Source organism: Rhinolophus ferrumequinum, chromosome 6 (genome assembly GCF_004115265.2).
Source record: "Rhinolophus ferrumequinum isolate MPI-CBG mRhiFer1 chromosome 6, mRhiFer1_v1.p, whole genome shotgun sequence".
NCBI lineage: Eukaryota > Metazoa > Chordata > Mammalia > Chiroptera > Rhinolophidae > Rhinolophus > Rhinolophus ferrumequinum.
The window spans coordinates 10,769,443-10,787,107 of NC_046289.1; the positions used below are offsets into that span (position 1 = coordinate 10,769,443).

The 17,665-nt window shown below is 38.1% G+C and overlaps 1 protein-coding gene and 1 long non-coding RNA gene across 2 annotated transcripts in view; one reads left to right on the forward strand and one right to left on the reverse strand.

Moving 5' to 3' along the window:
* CATSPERB (cation channel sperm associated auxiliary subunit beta) overlaps nucleotides 1-17,665 on the forward strand; it is a 71,251-nt gene that overhangs the window by 12,603 nt on the left and 40,983 nt on the right. The window contains exons 6-12 of the mRNA XM_033109035.1: nucleotides 4,533-4,628; nucleotides 8,082-8,231; nucleotides 12,570-12,665; nucleotides 12,776-12,894; nucleotides 14,093-14,125; nucleotides 16,753-16,819; nucleotides 17,088-17,134. Coding sequence (XP_032964926.1) covers nucleotides 4,533-4,628; nucleotides 8,082-8,231; nucleotides 12,570-12,665; nucleotides 12,776-12,894; nucleotides 14,093-14,125; nucleotides 16,753-16,819; nucleotides 17,088-17,134 — 608 coding nt within the window. The remainder of the gene's footprint in view (nucleotides 1-4,532; nucleotides 4,629-8,081; nucleotides 8,232-12,569; nucleotides 12,666-12,775; nucleotides 12,895-14,092; nucleotides 14,126-16,752; nucleotides 16,820-17,087; nucleotides 17,135-17,665) is intronic.
* LOC117023839 (uncharacterized) lies at nucleotides 6,191-15,572 on the reverse strand. The gene is made up of 3 exons (XR_004423266.1): nucleotides 15,402-15,572; nucleotides 14,276-14,409; nucleotides 6,191-6,697 (listed from the first exon to the last, which is right to left on the reverse strand). It is a non-coding gene; the product is annotated as an uncharacterized LOC117023839 (long non-coding RNA).

Here is a 17,665-nt window from a genome sequence, read left to right on the forward strand (position 1 = left end):
AGATAAAAGTCTACTAAAGAAGCCTCAGTGCTGAAACAGCTAATATATATTACCTTTTACCCTTTATTAATCGCAATTATTTAAAATCTATCTATTAGAACTTTTAGCGACTTTTTTAAAGGAATTCATCCTGAAAATTGTACTCCTTTTTTAAAAAAAATCTAACCTAACTCTCATCAGTATAATGATGGATTGTTCTAGCCTCTTGGCATAATATTGACATTAGTTTCACAACTGTAGAAGTGAAGATCACTTGTTATTTTCACTTCTTCTATTTACAAACTTGAATTTCAGAAATGCAATGATTCCAAGGTCACCCAGACAGGAACAAAAATGATCTGAGAACTTAAATATTTTATGGAAATAGATCAACTGAACTCTGTCTATCCTGACACAACTCCCTGGACTGAGTAAAAAATGTATATATACAGAGGGTGCCAAAAAAATGTATACACATTTTAAGAAAGGAAAAAACTGTATTCAAATTGTAATACTCAATCTACACAGGTAACAAAAGATGAATACAAGTCATATGTGTACATTTTTTTGGCACCCCCAGTATTTGAAGTTGTAATGTAATAGGTTTGTGCAAAACTAATTGTGGTTTAAAAGGTTAAAAATAATTGCAAAAATCGCAATTACTTTTGCACCAACTGAATAGTAATATTAACGCATTATATGGTAAGTGTAAGTTTAACTTTATAAGAAATTGTCAACTGTTCTCCAAAGTAGCTGCATCATTTTTGCACTCTCATCCCTAGGTTACCTGGATCATGCAAGCACTTAGTATATATATATGAATGTGTGTGTATGTTTACACACACACACACACACACACACACACACGCTGTGACAATTAAGTTCAAGAACTTGCCACCATGTGCTTACATTGGCAGCACTGTACAAACAACTCAGTTTCGTAACCTTGGTATATTAGTGTCTCACAGCTGTGTTTGTTGTGTCAACATGTGGCGGTGTCTTGCTGCGTGGTGTTCATTATTGTTGTTGTGTGTTTTGTGTGCCATTGCAAGAATGTCTGGGCTTAAATTAGAAGAACGAACAAACATTAAGTTTCATGTTAAACTTGGCAAGAATGGAAGTAAAATCAGGGACATGTTAGTCCAAGTTTATGGGGATAATGCCATGAAGAAAACAGCAGTGTACAAGTGGATTGAACGTTTTTCTGAGGGGAGAGAACACATCACTGATCAAGAGAGGTCAGGGTGACCAGTAACGAGCAGAACTGACGAAAACATTGCAAAAATTCATCAACTTGTACATCAAAATTGTCAGCTGACTTTGAGAAGCATAGCAGAGCAAGTAAACATCGACAGAGAAACAGAAATATCTTAACTGAAAATCTTGGCATGAGAAAGATGTGTGCAGAAATGGTCCTGAAGGAGCTCACTGATGAACAAAAGCAAAGTAAAGTTTGCCAAGACTTTTTGAAGAGGCACGACGATGTTTTGGACCATGTTATCACTAGTGATGAAACATGGGTGTACCAATACGACCCTGAAACAAAGCGTAAAAATACACATTGGAAGTCAGCCAAGTCTCCATGACCAAAACCGTTCCATCAGTCCAAATCAAGAGTCAAAACGATGTTGCTAACCTTTTTTTTGATATCAGAGGGATTATTCATTATGAATTTGTACCAACTGGACAAACAGTTAACCAAGTTTACTATTTGGAAGTGCTGAAAAGACTGCATGAAAAAGTTAGACGACCTGAACTTTTTTCCAACAGTTCATGGCTTTTACATCACGACAATGCACCAGCTCACACGACACAGTCTGGGAGTGAGTTTTCAGCCAATAAACAAATAACTGTATTGGAACACCCTCCCTACTCACCTGATCTGGCTCCCAATGACTTCTTTCTTTACCTGAAGATAAGGAAATATTGAAAGGAAGACATTTTGATGATATTCAGGCCATCAAGGGTAATACGATGACAGCTCTGATGGCCATTCCAGAAAGAGAGTTCCAAAATTGCTTTGAAGGGTGGACTAGGTGCTGGCATCAGTGCATAGCTTCCCATGGGGAGTACTTCAAAAGTGACCATAGTGATATTCAGCAATGAGGTATGTAGCACTTTTTCTAGGATGAGTTGCGAATTTAATAGTTAATTGTCAGAACTTGTGTGTATGTGTGTGTGTGTGTGTGTGTGTGTATAAAATTTTAGCCATTCTAATAGGTGTCTCGTGGCATTTAATCATGGTTTTAGTTTTCAATTTCCTAATAATTGACACTGGGCATGTTTTTTGTGTTTATTTGCTATTTGGTGAATTAACTATTCAAGTCTTTTGCAAGTTTGTTACATATTCTGGATACAAGTCCTTTATCAGATACATGATTTGCAAATATTTTCTCCCAGTCTCTTTGTACTTTTCATCTCTTAAGAATGTTTCTTAAAGATCAGAGTTTTAAATTTTGATGAAGTCTAATTTATCAGTTTTTTTTATTTTATGGAATGTACTTTTGGCATCATAGCTAAGAAATCTTTGCCTAACCTAAGTTTATGGCTCTAGGTTTTATATTTAGGTTAATGACTCGGTTAATGGCTTGATTTCAGTTAATTTTAGTACATTATATGGACTGAGGTTAATTTTGGGCGAATATGGATATGCAAGTATTCCAGCACTATTGTTGTAAAAACTATTTTGTCTTCATTGAATTGCAATTTCTGGGCTCTCCATTTCTTTCACCAATACCACAGTGTCTTGATTATTTTAGCTTTATAAAATGTTCAACTAGTATAGAGAAAAAAAACATTCAAGAAGTGGAATAACTATGGTGCTATTTTACAGAGTGGGACACCATCCCCTTGGTCACTTATCTAATGGATAAGTCTTCTTTACCCAAAGTAACAAGGATTTTAACAGCCAGTCAGCCCTCTTTTCTATAACTCTTCATGCAGTTCTGTTGTTCTCACTGAGTTCTTGGCTAGCATGTAAAACACGTGAGGGTACATGAACTACCTGAATATATTTGTCTGGAGTTTTGGCATTGAACTCTTCAACTTCCAGGTCTACCAGTTAATGCTGTTCACACAGCCTCTTGGCTGTTTCATATACACCTTTCACTACCTTAGCCACATTACAGGTGAGAGTCATACTTCCTATGTGTTTTGGATGAGCAGGATTAGTATTACTACCAAACAGAGTGCTTGGTGGTTAATAAGCATGTGGAAAGAGATGCAGTTGGTATAAAACTAATCCAGAAAATACTGGATGTTACTCCCAATGAAATTATCAAACCCATACTTTTCCTTATATTCAATCACTCCATGTACCATTATAGGAACCACATCATTGTTTCTATTTTTGACTTTCATCAAGACTTGTAAAAAGTTATCCAAGACCCATGGATCCTCAAGACTCTTATTTTCATGTTTTGAAAGTTCAAGAAAGTTGTACATATTCCAACTTTTATCCAGTTTCATTGAAGGCCAGTTATCTATCAGAAGATTGACTTCTCATTCCGCTGGCCAGTTGTGCAGGAAACTCCTTTTGTGGAAACATATATGAGGTTTCTCACACCATGTTTCCCCCAAAGTCCAGCAATTGCTTGATAGAGAGCAGTGACAGCAAGAAGCCCAAATAACACTTGATCTACTTGGGTACCAGGTGCTTCAGCAGGTACCAGAAGAGCCATATCCTTGCTGAGGTGGTGCATGAATCCATCTGAATGAAGGCCTAGGTGGACCTGAGAGCTTGTGCAGCCAGCTGTTTGGGTCAGGCATATTTTTCATGAGTGCACCCTGGTTTCAGCCTCGGCCTCAGTCTTGGCTTGTGGGTGCAACTGCTGCAGCAGCTCCCAGGCTGAGTTCATCATCCACAGCTCCCCCAGATCCCACACATGCTTTCACTTTTCACTCCTCTGTGCTTTTATATTTAAAGTGGGTTTCTTAGAATTAATATATAGTTCAGTCTTGATTTTTGCATCTGATCTGGTAATCTGACTTTAATTGGTATTTTTAGACCATTTATACTTAATGTAATTGTTGGTATAGTTGTACTGAAATCTACCATCAGGTTGTTTTTTATTTGTTCCATCTGTTCTGTTTTTACTTTTCTCTTCTCTTTCTGTCTTCATTCATATTAATTAGTTTTATGATTCCATTTTTCTCCATTATTGATGTATTATTTATGTTCTAAAATGTTCTTAGTGTTGGCCCTAGGATTTACACTATATATTTTAGTTAATCACAGTTTACTTTCAATATTATACCACTTCACGTGAAGTACATAATATGCTTTTTATCAAGCCATAATTGTTCTCAGAGAAAAATTATTATCTAACATTATTATCTGGATTCATTGCTGTGGCATAAGGTCACTTCATAATTCTTTTCCCTTATTGTATTACCAAAATGTTTATAGGAAGAACATGGGAAACCTTATCCATAAATGCAATCAAAGTAATTGGGAAATGAAAGGTAATCATTGCTGGTAATGTTCATATAGTCTTAGATTTCACCAACATGACATACTAAAGAATAGTTGCTTATTTGCCTTTTGTTTTCAGATATTGCAGCTGTAGAAGAATGGTTAGTAAGGATTACGTTACACCATGGATTAAATATTTATACTACTGAAGGAACACTGTTGGATAGTGTTCGAGGTAAATGCCAACAGATAAAAGTAAAATGGAATTCTTAATTTTCTCTCAACAAACCTTATAAGCTACTATATGCCCGACTCTGTGCTAAGTACTAGAGATAAATAAGAGCTGATCGTGAACCTTGAGGGGCTCACAATTTGATGAGGCAAACAAAGAATTGTGGGTGATTGTTAATGGAGGTCTGCTATAGAAATATGAAAAATATATATTTTTCTTTAGCCACATTGTGGGGCGTAATAAACAACGGCTTTATAAAGTTCGTTTTTGCATCTTTTATGAAGATGTTATAGAAGAAACTGTTTATTGCATCACAGTTTTCTTTATGAGGACCATCAGCAAAAATTCTTGTTCAGTCACAGTGAGAAGAGCATTTGTATTTTGTCATGAAAAATTGGTTGTTTTAAAGTTATCAACACTGGGTAATATAACTAACTAAGCTTCTCTTTTCCAGTTGTCTGATTTATAGCCCAATTTTTGAATCATCTACAGCACTATAGTATAAAAAATGTTTTTTAATATCCTCAGTCCTGGATCTTATATTTATCTTCACTTTTCTCACCTTCCTTTTTACTTTTAGTCTTTTACTTCTACTTTGATATAGTGCTGTGTAGACTCCAGAGTAAAAATAAATATTATGTTTTATGGAAAGAATCACCTGGGTAACTTTTAGGGAAGTAATGATGTCTCGACCCCATCATACACCAATTAAAATCTGATCTGTATAGATGAGACCAGGCAGCTGTAGTTAAATACAAGTTTTCCCAGGTGAACCTGATGAGCAGAGGATCGAGAACTGGTCTAGAGAAAAAGACATAAGTGCCAAGAGACACATTCAAATCTATGTAATGCAGCATTGTTTAGAATAAGAGAAAACAGAAAACAACATAAGTGTCCACCAACAAGAGAAAAGACAAACACACATTATTGTATTCTGTTAAAATAAAGGAAATAGACCCATATATATCAACAAGAACAGAACTCAAAAACATTGAGTGAAAAATCAAGTTTCAGAGTAGAAGAGCATTTATCTAAAGTTCAGAAAAATGCATAAAGCAATGCTATCTACAGTTCATAGATAGGTATATATTGTAGTAAAATTACAAAACCATGGGCTAGAAATATACACAGCAATTTCATGCTAATGGTTGCATTCAGGGAAAATTTGGTAATGGGACTGCGGAGGGGAGCCGAGGTGTCTTCAATCATATCTATATTATTTTATTTCTTTAGCCAAAATTATCCTATCTGAAACAAAAATGATTAAATGTTAGCTTTTCCTGTTTTTTCATAGTATCCAAAATTAAAAAAGAAAAGTTAATTATTCAATTGTTGTTGCAAGCTTTTGAGACTCTGATATTTTGATGTCCTGTGCTACTTTGAAGTACTAAAATAACATTATAAAATTATTTCAATTTTTAAAAACAATGTGAATTATTTACAAATCAATATGTATTCAGAATATCATATATTGCGTTAAAATTTTAATGTACACTTATTTAGAATGTACGGAGCTACTGTGGCAGCAAGGAGCTTCACAAATTAGTAGTTCTTAAAGGTTCCAAAGGTAGAAATGAGATTCATCTGTTAGAAAAACTGAAAGGCAAGCAGTGTTGTCGAAGTACAGTAAACGACAGGCAAACTGGTATATAATGAGCTTGGAGAGACTGGCAGAGATCATGGTAAAAGTGTGGATTTTATTCTACTTAAGGCCGCTGGAGTGTTTTGAGCGGGAGAGTGATAAATTCTGATTTATGCTTCATAAAAAGATCACTTTGACTCCTTGCTGTGTAGAGAATTGACTCTTGGGGAAGGATGGCAAGAATGGAATAAAGGAAATTGGTTAGCAGCTGTTGCCATAGTCCGTCCACTGAAGAGATACTCTGGAAGTCCTTGGGCGGTGGATGAGCAGTGCAGGTGATGAGAAGTACGCGTCTTCAGGATGTGTTTTGGAAGTAGAGCTGATAGGACTTCCTGGTGGACTTGGGGGGTGAGGGAAACATGTATCAAGGATGAATCTTAGATTTCTTACCTGGGCAATCAAGTGGATGATGGTATCATTTACTGAAATGCTGAAGACATGGGGAGAAAACATTGGGGAGTGTCAATCAAGGTTAAGATTAGGTTAACAGTTGGAAATCTTTATTCACTACTGAGTCAGAGATATTTAAAAATGTCCCTACTTCTAAATCTCTGGTCCATACCCCAGACTAGTTCACCAGTCCCCTTCATGTTTGTCACTTTTCTCTCTCCCTGTCAGCTTCTCAGTGGCAGTTAAGATTTTTAATCACTCCCTCCTTCTTAAAACATTTAAAATACAATATCTGACTTGAAGGAGATTGTGAATAAGAGGTGTTTTCAATTCAATGCAGTCACGTCCCAGATGCAAGTTCAAATCTCCTTGTCCTCTAAGATTTGGTTATGAATTGCCTGCACACACATGCAACGCTCTGGAAAGTCAGCTGCCTTGCCCCAAATTTCTTTAACTTTTAGAGCAGATTAGTTTGGTTATAATTTGTGTCTCTTTCTTTTCTTGGCTGTCCCTACACTGTGTCAACCCAGATGGAAATCTAGCTCCTTTCCTGGCTTTGCACAAAGTGAAAAATATATCACATACGGTTTTTGGTTTTGTAGCAGATTTTATGAAAAGTTTGGGGAGATGTAGGAATTTACATAAACAGCTAAAGAATTGATTACTAGATATCTCTGTTCTTTAAAGTCCTTTAACTATTTTTGAAATTCAGACAGCGGTATTCTATCAAATTTCCCTGGCTTACTTTTGGTACTCTCTTTTCTCATTTTTTTCAGAAGAAAAGAAATCCTCCCACCTTCTTATGCATTAAAAAGTTTGACTTTATCCAGCCCAGTCCTTCACATAGCCAAGAATAGATTGCTGGGTTGAAGATGTCTGACCTCTGATTGGCTTTTCCTGTTAGTTTTACTCCAACTTCTTTATATCTTCCAGAAATTCCTCTAAGTGTCTTGGCCACTAATGATAACTTTCCCTGTTCTCCGCTGTTATTCTGGATTTATTTTCATTATTATCTACTGCTGTTTAGATGGGATTTGGGGAAGAGAACAGAAAGTAAATGTGTGGGCTCTTGAGGCAGAAGTTGTGCTCTAAATTATAAATCTGCATAGCCTGTGATCTAGTAATTCCATTTCTAGGGATAGATCCTGTGGCCAATTATATTTTCCAAAGATGGCGAAAGCAGTATATTCCATCCCACATGCTCTTCTGCAGTGTGACCTTGCCAGCCCCCATCAAGGACAATTAGGCTTCATTCCTCCTACTCTGAAAAACAGAGTTGACCTATTTTTAACCCATAGAGAGTGAAGTAATACCCCCTTTGGAACACTGGAATAGTTCCTTTAAAACCCTTAATGGAAAGCAGTCGTGTTCCATTTTCAAGAGTACTGTACCACAATTTAAACACCTAAACTTGATTTCCACAGAACCAATTCTTCAGTGGAATCTTGGGACTAAAATGACAAGAAACATCGTCAGTAAATTGTATCCTCATGTGATAGATCTAAAAGTGACAAAATGCCCCTGTGCCAACGATGTGGCATTACTTGGCTTCCTTTTGAATTCGACACTTGATGGTAAGTTTAATGGCCTTCTGGAATGTTGGAAGTGGCGTTTTGTATTTTATAAGTGCCATTTAACTGGTAGTACATGCTAAATGCATAGACATAATGAAGTAAAAATGTTTCCTAAAAATACCTAACAATTTACTTGTTGTCACTTCACCTTGTCTACTTACAAGTATGATGCACTATTTTTTTCTTTGTGAGTTTTTGTCATGTTAATAGTGGCGTCAGTGTCTTTCCTAGTTTCCTTGATCCTCTGCCCTCCACTAATAAATACATTATTTTCTCCCAGAGATTATTCATTATGATTCTAACCTGTACGTGGATTTGTATGTGGCTATTCCTGCCACGTATAAATAGATACTGTGGTTCTAAGATATCACAGTATTATTGTATTTATTTTGTCTGTGTTTCCCCATTGCTACTGTAATATATAAAATCATCCTGATTTTGTCAGTCACCACCAGAAACCTAAGCCTCCTGGGTCACCCATGGTGACCCTAACCCACAAACTGTTCTGATTTCCTTTCGTTTCACCCAAACTTTTGTCCTTCTCCATCCACCCAATCCTCTCATTAGAATGCGTGCTCTCTCATCAGCAAACTCCCCATACTTTTTACCTTTTCTCTGAATGGCCCCTTAACTTCCCTTCCCTGGAGAGTAACCTGGCCATTCCCACTTAACATTCTTTCCCCTGCAGCCCTCTCTCACATGCCACATGTCTCAGAGCCCAAGGGCAGGGTTATCGTCCTGGCTCCTTAGGGCTACTTCTTACCTTACTCCTGTCTTCTCCTTCAAAATGCCCGCTTCCTTTGAACTCAGACTTTGTCTTCTTGATGGCCAGCCTACGGTGACCTTCCCATCACTCTCACTCACTCCCTGAGGAGGTTAGGCCCTGGACCCCTGCCTGCTTCTCCCCCCTATTTTTGTCACCATTTGCGGTGACTTCCCCTTCCATATGCAATACTTAGTTCCATGCAATACTCAGTTTCAAGGCTTCCTCGCCTTCAATGACCTTTCCCCCATCTTTCTTCTATGGTCATATTCTTGACCTCGTTGTCTCTAATGACGTCATTACTACAAGCATCTCATGCCCTGTCCACTGCCTCCTAGTCTCTCAGTCTCCTCTCGTCCTCACACTCCAACGTTTCTGTGATTCCATTGCGACTTCACTGTGGTTCCCTACCACTTTTTTCACTACCCAGGATTTTTACTTTCTTCTTTTTCCACCATAATTTTCATAGTCCATCCTTATAAATACTTCTCTGACTTCCTTGCCTTTCTCCATCTTCCTTACCTGCACAACCCCAACTCTGGTTAAAACCACGTCCCCCCTGTACTGGAATAGCAGGATATTACTAGAAAAAGAAAAAAAAGGCCCACTAGTGTCACTTTCAAATTTTACCGAGTTGTGTCCCTGTAAATTCATGATCACAGATCTCAAGTGGGTACTCAGCACCGCCCAGAAATCCTCTGTCTTCGCTGGTATATTTATTTTCCCACTCTGCAAAATGCCCTTATCACACTTCTCCCCAGTCCTCAAACACTCGACATCACCTTTGTTTTCTTTTCACTCTCAGATGCGCTTCTCATACTTCATGTAGGAGATCAGGATTGACCACTTGGAACTCCAACATGGCACCTGCACTTCTGCTGTTCTGCTTGCATTTGTGCTCTCATGTGTTGCCCTTTGCCTGTGGCTTTGTGAGAAGTGTCTCCTGCTGTCAAAGACCGCCCTGACCCCTTGTGCCATGGATCCCATTCCCCCAGCCATCTGAAGAATCTTGCTCCTTGTATCTATCCTGAAGAATCTCACCTTTCGCTCATGTCTGTCTGCACTTCCGTCTTATCCGATCGGATCATTAGCACAGAAACATACCCTAATATCCCCCATCTTCAACAAAATCTTCATTTATCTCACTTTACTCCCATCCTGCATTTCTCTGTTTTCCCTCAAATAAAAATTTCTGGAAAGAGTTTATTGTAGGCAGTGCTACATTTTCCAGCTCTCATTTTGTCTTCATTCCACTACACAGGAGACGTGTTCCCACCACTCTACGGAGACGGTTCTTCCCGAGATCACCCATGGTCTCCGTATTGCCGGGTCCAGCAGCCAACTCTCTGTCCTGCTTTCTCTTTCCGCCGCATTAGGCACCATTGACCACTCTCTTCTCAAAACATTTATTCTCTCGGCTTTCTCGATACAACCTTCCATTGCGTTGGTCTTGTCTCTTGGTCACTTCTTAGTTTTCTAGATTGGCTCCTTTCAATGTGACCCTAAAATGTGGATGAACCCAGGGCTTTGTCCTTGACACTCCTTCCTTATGTAACTACTTTCTCTCCCTGGCAAACCTAATCCCGTCTCATGGCGGTAATGCCATTTTCAGGCTGATCATTCCCAAACCTACATTTCTGGTGCTGACTGCTCCTTTGACACCAAACTCCTATGTTCAATGGTCTGTTTTGCGTTTCCTCTTGACGTCTAATGAGCTTCTCCAATGTAACAAGTCTAATCCAGAACTCTCGATTCATCCCCCTCTAAAATCTATTCTTCTCCAGTATTCATTCCTCCTCCCAATTAATATTCAATTACTCAAAACTAAAATCTAGAACACACTCTTGACCTCTCTTAACTCTCATGACATTCCAGGAAGGTACTATACCCAGCGTCTATCTCCATTGTGACCACTTCTCACCTCTGCTAAAAGTCTTATGTCAAGTCAACATTGTTTTTCCACAAGGCTAATTGACGCCTTGGAAGTGGTCTCCCTGTTTCTAGTCTTGTCCTGCATAACTCACTCTCCATACGGCCACCAGAGTGATCTTCTCAGGTGTAAGTCAAATCACATCACTGAGCAACTTTAAATACTCCAGTGGCTTCCCTTTGCCCATTAGGATAAAATCCAAACTCTTCACAATGGTCTATGTCAGCTTCTGTAACCCTAGGATACAATTGTGGCCAGTTGGACATAGAAAATGACGTGTAACTTCATTTCAGTCTAAAATATTAACCAGAATGAAGCATTAATTTTCATGCTTGCTCCTCCATTTCTGAACTTTGCTGGAGTCTGGTCACGCGATATTTTCCTGGACACTTATCATCATCCCCACTTAGAATATAGTATTCTGCTAACTATAGTAGAACTATACTTAGTGCTGAGAAAGGCAAAGCTTATCTTTAGCTTCCTGGAAAAAGTAGATGATAACACTTCTTTCTACCTCTTTCCCTACACAGAAAAGAGCTGGGAATTAAAATACCTCCTTTACAATATGACTGATCCTACATTCATCTTTTGGAAACAAATTATATGCAGTAGATTATGAACTGTCTTCAGGGCTCCCATTCCCATTCCATCCCCAAAACCCCAGTAGTTATGACTCGTGACTAGACTTAAAATTAACATTCCATATTTAAAACACAAAAAAACTCAACATTCCCAGCTGTGGCCAAGGGAAGGTGGGAGCAGGGAACAAGGTACCTTCCGTATCTGCAATATGTTCAGTCTTTTTAATAGGTTCTCATGAGGCATTAGGAATTTTTTTTCCTATGTTGAAAATCACAAATATTAAAGTAAATTGTATTCCTGATATAGGAACACATTTATGCTTAGAAGGGTACTGTTAGAGAGGAAAAATTCCTCACCTACTTTCTTAGGTTCAGTCTGTGAATTAAACTATCAAAGATTACCAGGAGAAAAGGCATGCAGTTTTTATTAACATTTACATTCATGAGAGTTCACAGAAAAGAAGTGAAACTCAAAGAAGTAATTAAACTTGGGAGTTTATATACCATTTTAACAAAGGAAAGGGTCTGGCTTTAAGGGAAGATAAATTGTGGGGAAGTGACTAGGAAATAAGTGGGGGGACTGGGAAGATAAGTTATTTTGTAAGGTTTGCTTATACCAATGTGTCTCCATATCAACTCACATCTCTGGTGGTAAGAGTGCTCATCTCTTCCTGTTAGCATGGGGGCACCTTTCTCAAGGGGAAATTTATGCCCTGCTTTTAGGCAGGTAAGGGGAAGACAGAGAACTCTTCTTGTATCTGTTGATTCTTCATTGCCTCCAGCTCAGAATAATCCTTATTCTGGGGTGGCGTATCCCGATACCCTTCAATATAAAGCAAAGTACTTAATAATTAAATCAGATGATTGGCTAAAATCCTGTGGTGTTCCGTGAAGTTACTTCATTTTTCCAGTGCTTGTGGAAGTGAGATTCATATTGAGGGGAGTGGAGTTGAGGCGGAGCATAGAATGGGTTTGAAGACCTAAAGACCCAGCATCACAAAAGGGAGGCACTCACTTTGCAAAGTTGTCTGTCTGGCCTTAATTTTCCTTTTCTCTCCTGGTAGGTGTTTACATAGGCCTCAGCTTTTCTGGATTTTGGAATTATGATGATACTACGTGGTATAACTTGACAGATATGATCTATTCTCGAGTTGGAGAAGGTAATTCTTCTAACGGTGTCTTTATCTTCAGTATTTCATTTATATCAACGTTTGATGACTAGTTCACCTTCTCCTTACTTTATAACCCCTTGTCTAATTTCTTTCTTTAGATCACACAGAGCTGTCAATGGTGGATATGGTTTTAACAAATCATTTCTTAGTTATCCTCACCTCTTTGGGTCTCTTTATAAGCCGAGATCTTCGTTACCCGTCATCCCCTGTCCTAATGGTATGCGAACTGCTTTGTAATTAATAGTTAACCTTAAATACCTTCCGTGACATAAAGTAGAAACATTGGATACTTGAGTTGTGTGTGGTATGTCTTAGAATTGAAATGCTTCTTCCTTTTAAAAAATGTAAGAGTATAGTATAGTAACTTCTCCATTTGCCTTATAGTGTTGAATATATTCTTTAGAAATAGTGCTAGTTTTATTGCTATACAAATTTACAGTAACTTAAATATGTACAAGTAGAAAACTATCTATCTTAGTGATATATGTTCCCAAAATTCTGTAGGGTCATTTATAAAGCTAAATATAGTATTCTAAAGTGACATAAAGTAACTTTTGGGATTGAGGGAAGGGGAATATACATTTTGGTGATGATACACAATATACATGCAATGAAATTCTTAAGCTTAAGCTTAAGAGGTTAATAAATACCTCTCAAAAACTACCCCAACAGAAGTAAGAGTTCTAACAAAGACTTAGGAACAGTAAGAGAAAAGATAAAGGGAAGTATGAAAGGGTCAGTGGTATTGGTTGAGATTAATATTATTTTTATTGTATTTTATTTTATAATATTATTGTAAATATTATTTACAATTTGAACTTTAAAATTGAGAAACAGGTGTTTCATATACATGGTAGTTATTATCTCTCTTCAGGTATACGGATATTCTCAGCCTCTCCTCCTTCCTCACTCTGTCTGAGAAAGTACTGTTTGTTATTCTGACAACTAATAGATCTGGCCTTCTGTGTGTTTAGCATGTGATTGCTAACGCAGGGAGTTGAAGAAGCCAGGAACAGTGACTTAAGTTCAAAGTACAGAGCGCTGTACACTCTAGGCCCTGATGTAAGGGCTGGGCTGGGCTGGGCAGAAGGACAGAGAGGCCATAGAGAAACTGATAGGCTGGGGTGTGTCTCCCTAATCCCCAGGGGGTGGCAGACCCAGTGTGTTTCTCCACACTTCTTAACTCCTCTACTTAAATCCTTAAAGGAAGGCATAAATAAATTCATCAAATGGTGAAACAAGGCAAAGCCTGAAGGGGTAATCTCCAGGATATTGCATAAACGACTTAAGAAGCTGGTTCTAGTATGACACTCCTAACTGCTGCGGTATCAAATAGCATAATTCAAATTCCTGTGTTGTTATGCCTTCTCATAGACAAACAAAAATTAAAGTTTCTGTTTTTCTTTTCCTTCTAGTTTTCAAGGGCAGACTTTTGTGGTTTTGAAAGGGTAAGAAGGTTTACATTTCCAAGGGTTGGTTAGAGGATGTTTCCTTGGTGACTTAAGATGAGAGGCAAGACAAGAGCTTACCATATAGATGATTGCTGTTACTGTAATATTATTTACAATTTGAACTTTAAAAAATGTATTTCTACCAACCATTAAGCAATGATCTTCTCTTCTGTTTCAGGGACAAATTGCCCCTCCTTGTGTCAAAGGCTGCCCCCACTCCTTCTTTATATGTTCTGTCCAGGATTGTTGTGGGTGTTCAGGTGTAGTCTGTACAGGGCGCCCTGTTGAAAGGAGAGTAGGGGCTGAAATCTGGCTAATGCTTTCCTTCCATCTGTTCCCGCGCAGATCTGTGCCTACCTGGAGAAAGGAACTCTTTCGAATTTGCACCAAAATGCCATACAAGCTAGCCACTCCTCTGCTTCTTGCTTTTGGGGGGAATTTTGTTCCATCAGTTATTTCCTCTCTCTGTGACAAGGTCACGTTTCGTGATTCAGTAGGTCATTTCCACCAACATATAAGCATGCTTTCATTCAGAAACCACAACAAAAATTTTGAGTATTCCTAGCCTTTTGCCATGTCCCTTCCCCATACAGGCTGTGGGCACACATGTGCATACTCAAAAGTGAGATGATTCTTTAACATATAGGGATTTACCTTTAGATAAGAGCTTTTTTATAATCAAAGAAGGATAGTAAGAATGGGATGTATGTGGCTTTTTGGGCAGGTAGTTGAAGGAGTTAATACTTGATTGTTTATTCATGTACTTATTCATCCATGCTACATATATTTGTTGAGTACCTTCTAGAGTCCATGCTTGTTTAGACAAGGAAAATTCCATAGTGAACAAGACACGGCCCCTACTCTCACGTAGCTTACCATTCTGTTGAGGGACGTGGACCGTACACCGATAAATACATAACGTGATTGTAGACAGTGCACAAGGCTTACTGAGATTAAAGCAGGTAAGGGAAGCAGGGAACAAAGGGAAGGCAATATTATATTTTAAATAGAGTAGTTATAGCAGGCCTCTCCAAGGAGGTGAAATTTAAGCAGAAACTTGAATGACTTAAGAAATGATTCTGACCAAGCATGTTCCGACAGAGGTAATAGTAAGTACAAAGATGCTACATGGGGAAATTGGCATGAGGAAAAATCTGTTCGTTAGCCGCCAAAATCTGTTTAGTGGAAATAGCAGGGACTTTGGCTTGTTTCTTCAAGGATAAAATTCTAACTTTTGTGACACTTGTAACAGGAAGGTCAGGTCCTTCCCTACCTTTTTCCTCCTTGTCATGCCTGCCGGTCACCTCAGCCTTTTCCAGCTCTTAGCTTCATTCTCAGGAAACAGTTGGTTTTCTCCAATTGTTAGTAAGAATAGCCGCCATGTTCATAAGCAGTCAGTTTAGCATTCCCGAGAGGAATACAGTGTCTCTTTTCCAGTAGTTCCAGCAAGCCGCAGGGCCAGTTCATTGACCTGGCTTGGATCATGTGTCCATTCCTGACCAATCTTTGTGGCTCTGAGTCAGGCCTGGGTCATGAGCTCATCCTTAAAATGTGGTCAACCTGATCAGATTAACTTATCCTCAGATATATTGACTGGGCTGTTACCAGTTTGATTCCAAGTAGGAACAAAGCATGAGAAAGAAAAGTCAGGGCCCAATAAGGATTCTTTATTAATGGCCCAGATATTAAAAATGGTAATTATGGTATCCTGCAGACCTGAAGATTTATATGAAAATGCAAAAGTTTCATTCGCTCTAACACCTTAGCTTGAAGATACCACACCATTCAAATAAATTGTTGTTCATTCTGTTTTAAAAAGCTTTTTTTTTATTTGTTCGTTTAGCTGTTTTATCAACATATCATTCATATAGCATAAAATTCATTCATTTAAGGAGTACAGTTCATGGGCTGTTGTGTATTCACAGGGTTGTCCAGCTGTCACCACTATATATTTTAGGATGTTTAAAAGGATTATAATGTACAGATTATATAGATTTTATTACTGACCTATAAAAATGTAAGAAGGTCTCCCTTTTGTTTCAATAATAATTTGAAAGTCAGAATCTTCCTATAACAATACTATCTCAAGCTCTTGCATATCATTGATATCCAACATACACAATCTCCCTTTCTTAGAAGCTTCTCTCTTATGACCAGTTTATCAAAACTTGTATTTTTGTGGCTTTGGTCTGACTGCTCTTTGCTGCTATCCGGCTTCTGTGAAGACTCCTTAAGCCCAGCTGCACCTAACGAAGAATAAAAGATAAACATGTGATCCATTTTGACTGTGATGAAATGTTAATCATTGCTGCTGGCTTCAAAAAGACAGTTCAAAGACGGGAATATCTTTCATTAACACATGCTAATTTATGTGAAAAAAACTTTTTATTCTTTTTTTGGTCTGTTGTTCAAAAAGCCTATTCTTGTTTATTGTCTTCATTCTATAACCTTTTATTTTATTTGCGTATCATTTTTCTCTCTTCATTTGCCTCACAGTCCTGACCTATCAAACTTTTAAATTTTTAAATGATTTTCCTATCTTAAGCCTGAATTAAGTCCACACATTACCTAAACCAATTAATTAACTATATATGTATTTATTTATTTATTATTTATTTGTGTAGGTTGACTATGTCAAAGGAAAATTGTGGTATAATGAAAGATGCTTTGCAAACAGAGAACTCTTTGAAGGTAAATTTTAGTTAAAGCAATATTAACAGGCTTTTTTCAGCATCCATAGATTAAATAAAATGACATAAAATAAAAATAGAATAAAATGTAGAGGTAGACTTTGTTCTGTATAAGTTATTGGCGTAAAACTAAAGGGAAAACATAAATGTAAATCTGAGACAACAGGCACGATCTGACGCAAAGGTAAGGAAACCGCTTCGCTTGTACTTAGCGGTACGCTGAGAAATAGAGGTGCCGCTTGTAATTCCCGTACCTTTATATTTTGTAGTTGACTATGTTACCATCACCTTTGAGAGAAACAGGACCTTAAGTGAGGTATGGCATTGAATATTTTAAAAGGTAAGAAATTCTATCGTCCATGATTTCATGGATTGTTGTTAATCTAAAAACTGGCAGTCCTGGGGCGGCCAGATGGCTCAGTTGGTTAGAGCGCTGGGGAGCTCTTAACAACAAGGTTGCTGGTTCCATTCCCGCCTGGGATGGTGGGCTGCGCCCTCGCCCCGCCTCCCCGCCCCCCCCCCACATCCCGCACAACAGCAACTGGACTTGGAGCTGAGCTGCGCCCTCCACAACTAGATTGAAGGACAACAACTTGACTTGGAGCTAATGGGTTCTGGGAAAAACACATTGTTACTCAATAAAATTAACAAAAAAAAAAAAAAAAGAAAGAAAAAAAGGCCGTTCTGCAGACTGAAAGGCTTAACAACGACTCTGCTCCCAGTGTTGTCTCTACTTGGGTTTAATGGTAATTACCTAATTATGCTAAATCTAGACCTACACAGTGGTTCTAGAAAAACAGTCCATACCGGAAAGGGATGCTTTGCAGTGTCACATTGCCCAGAAGAG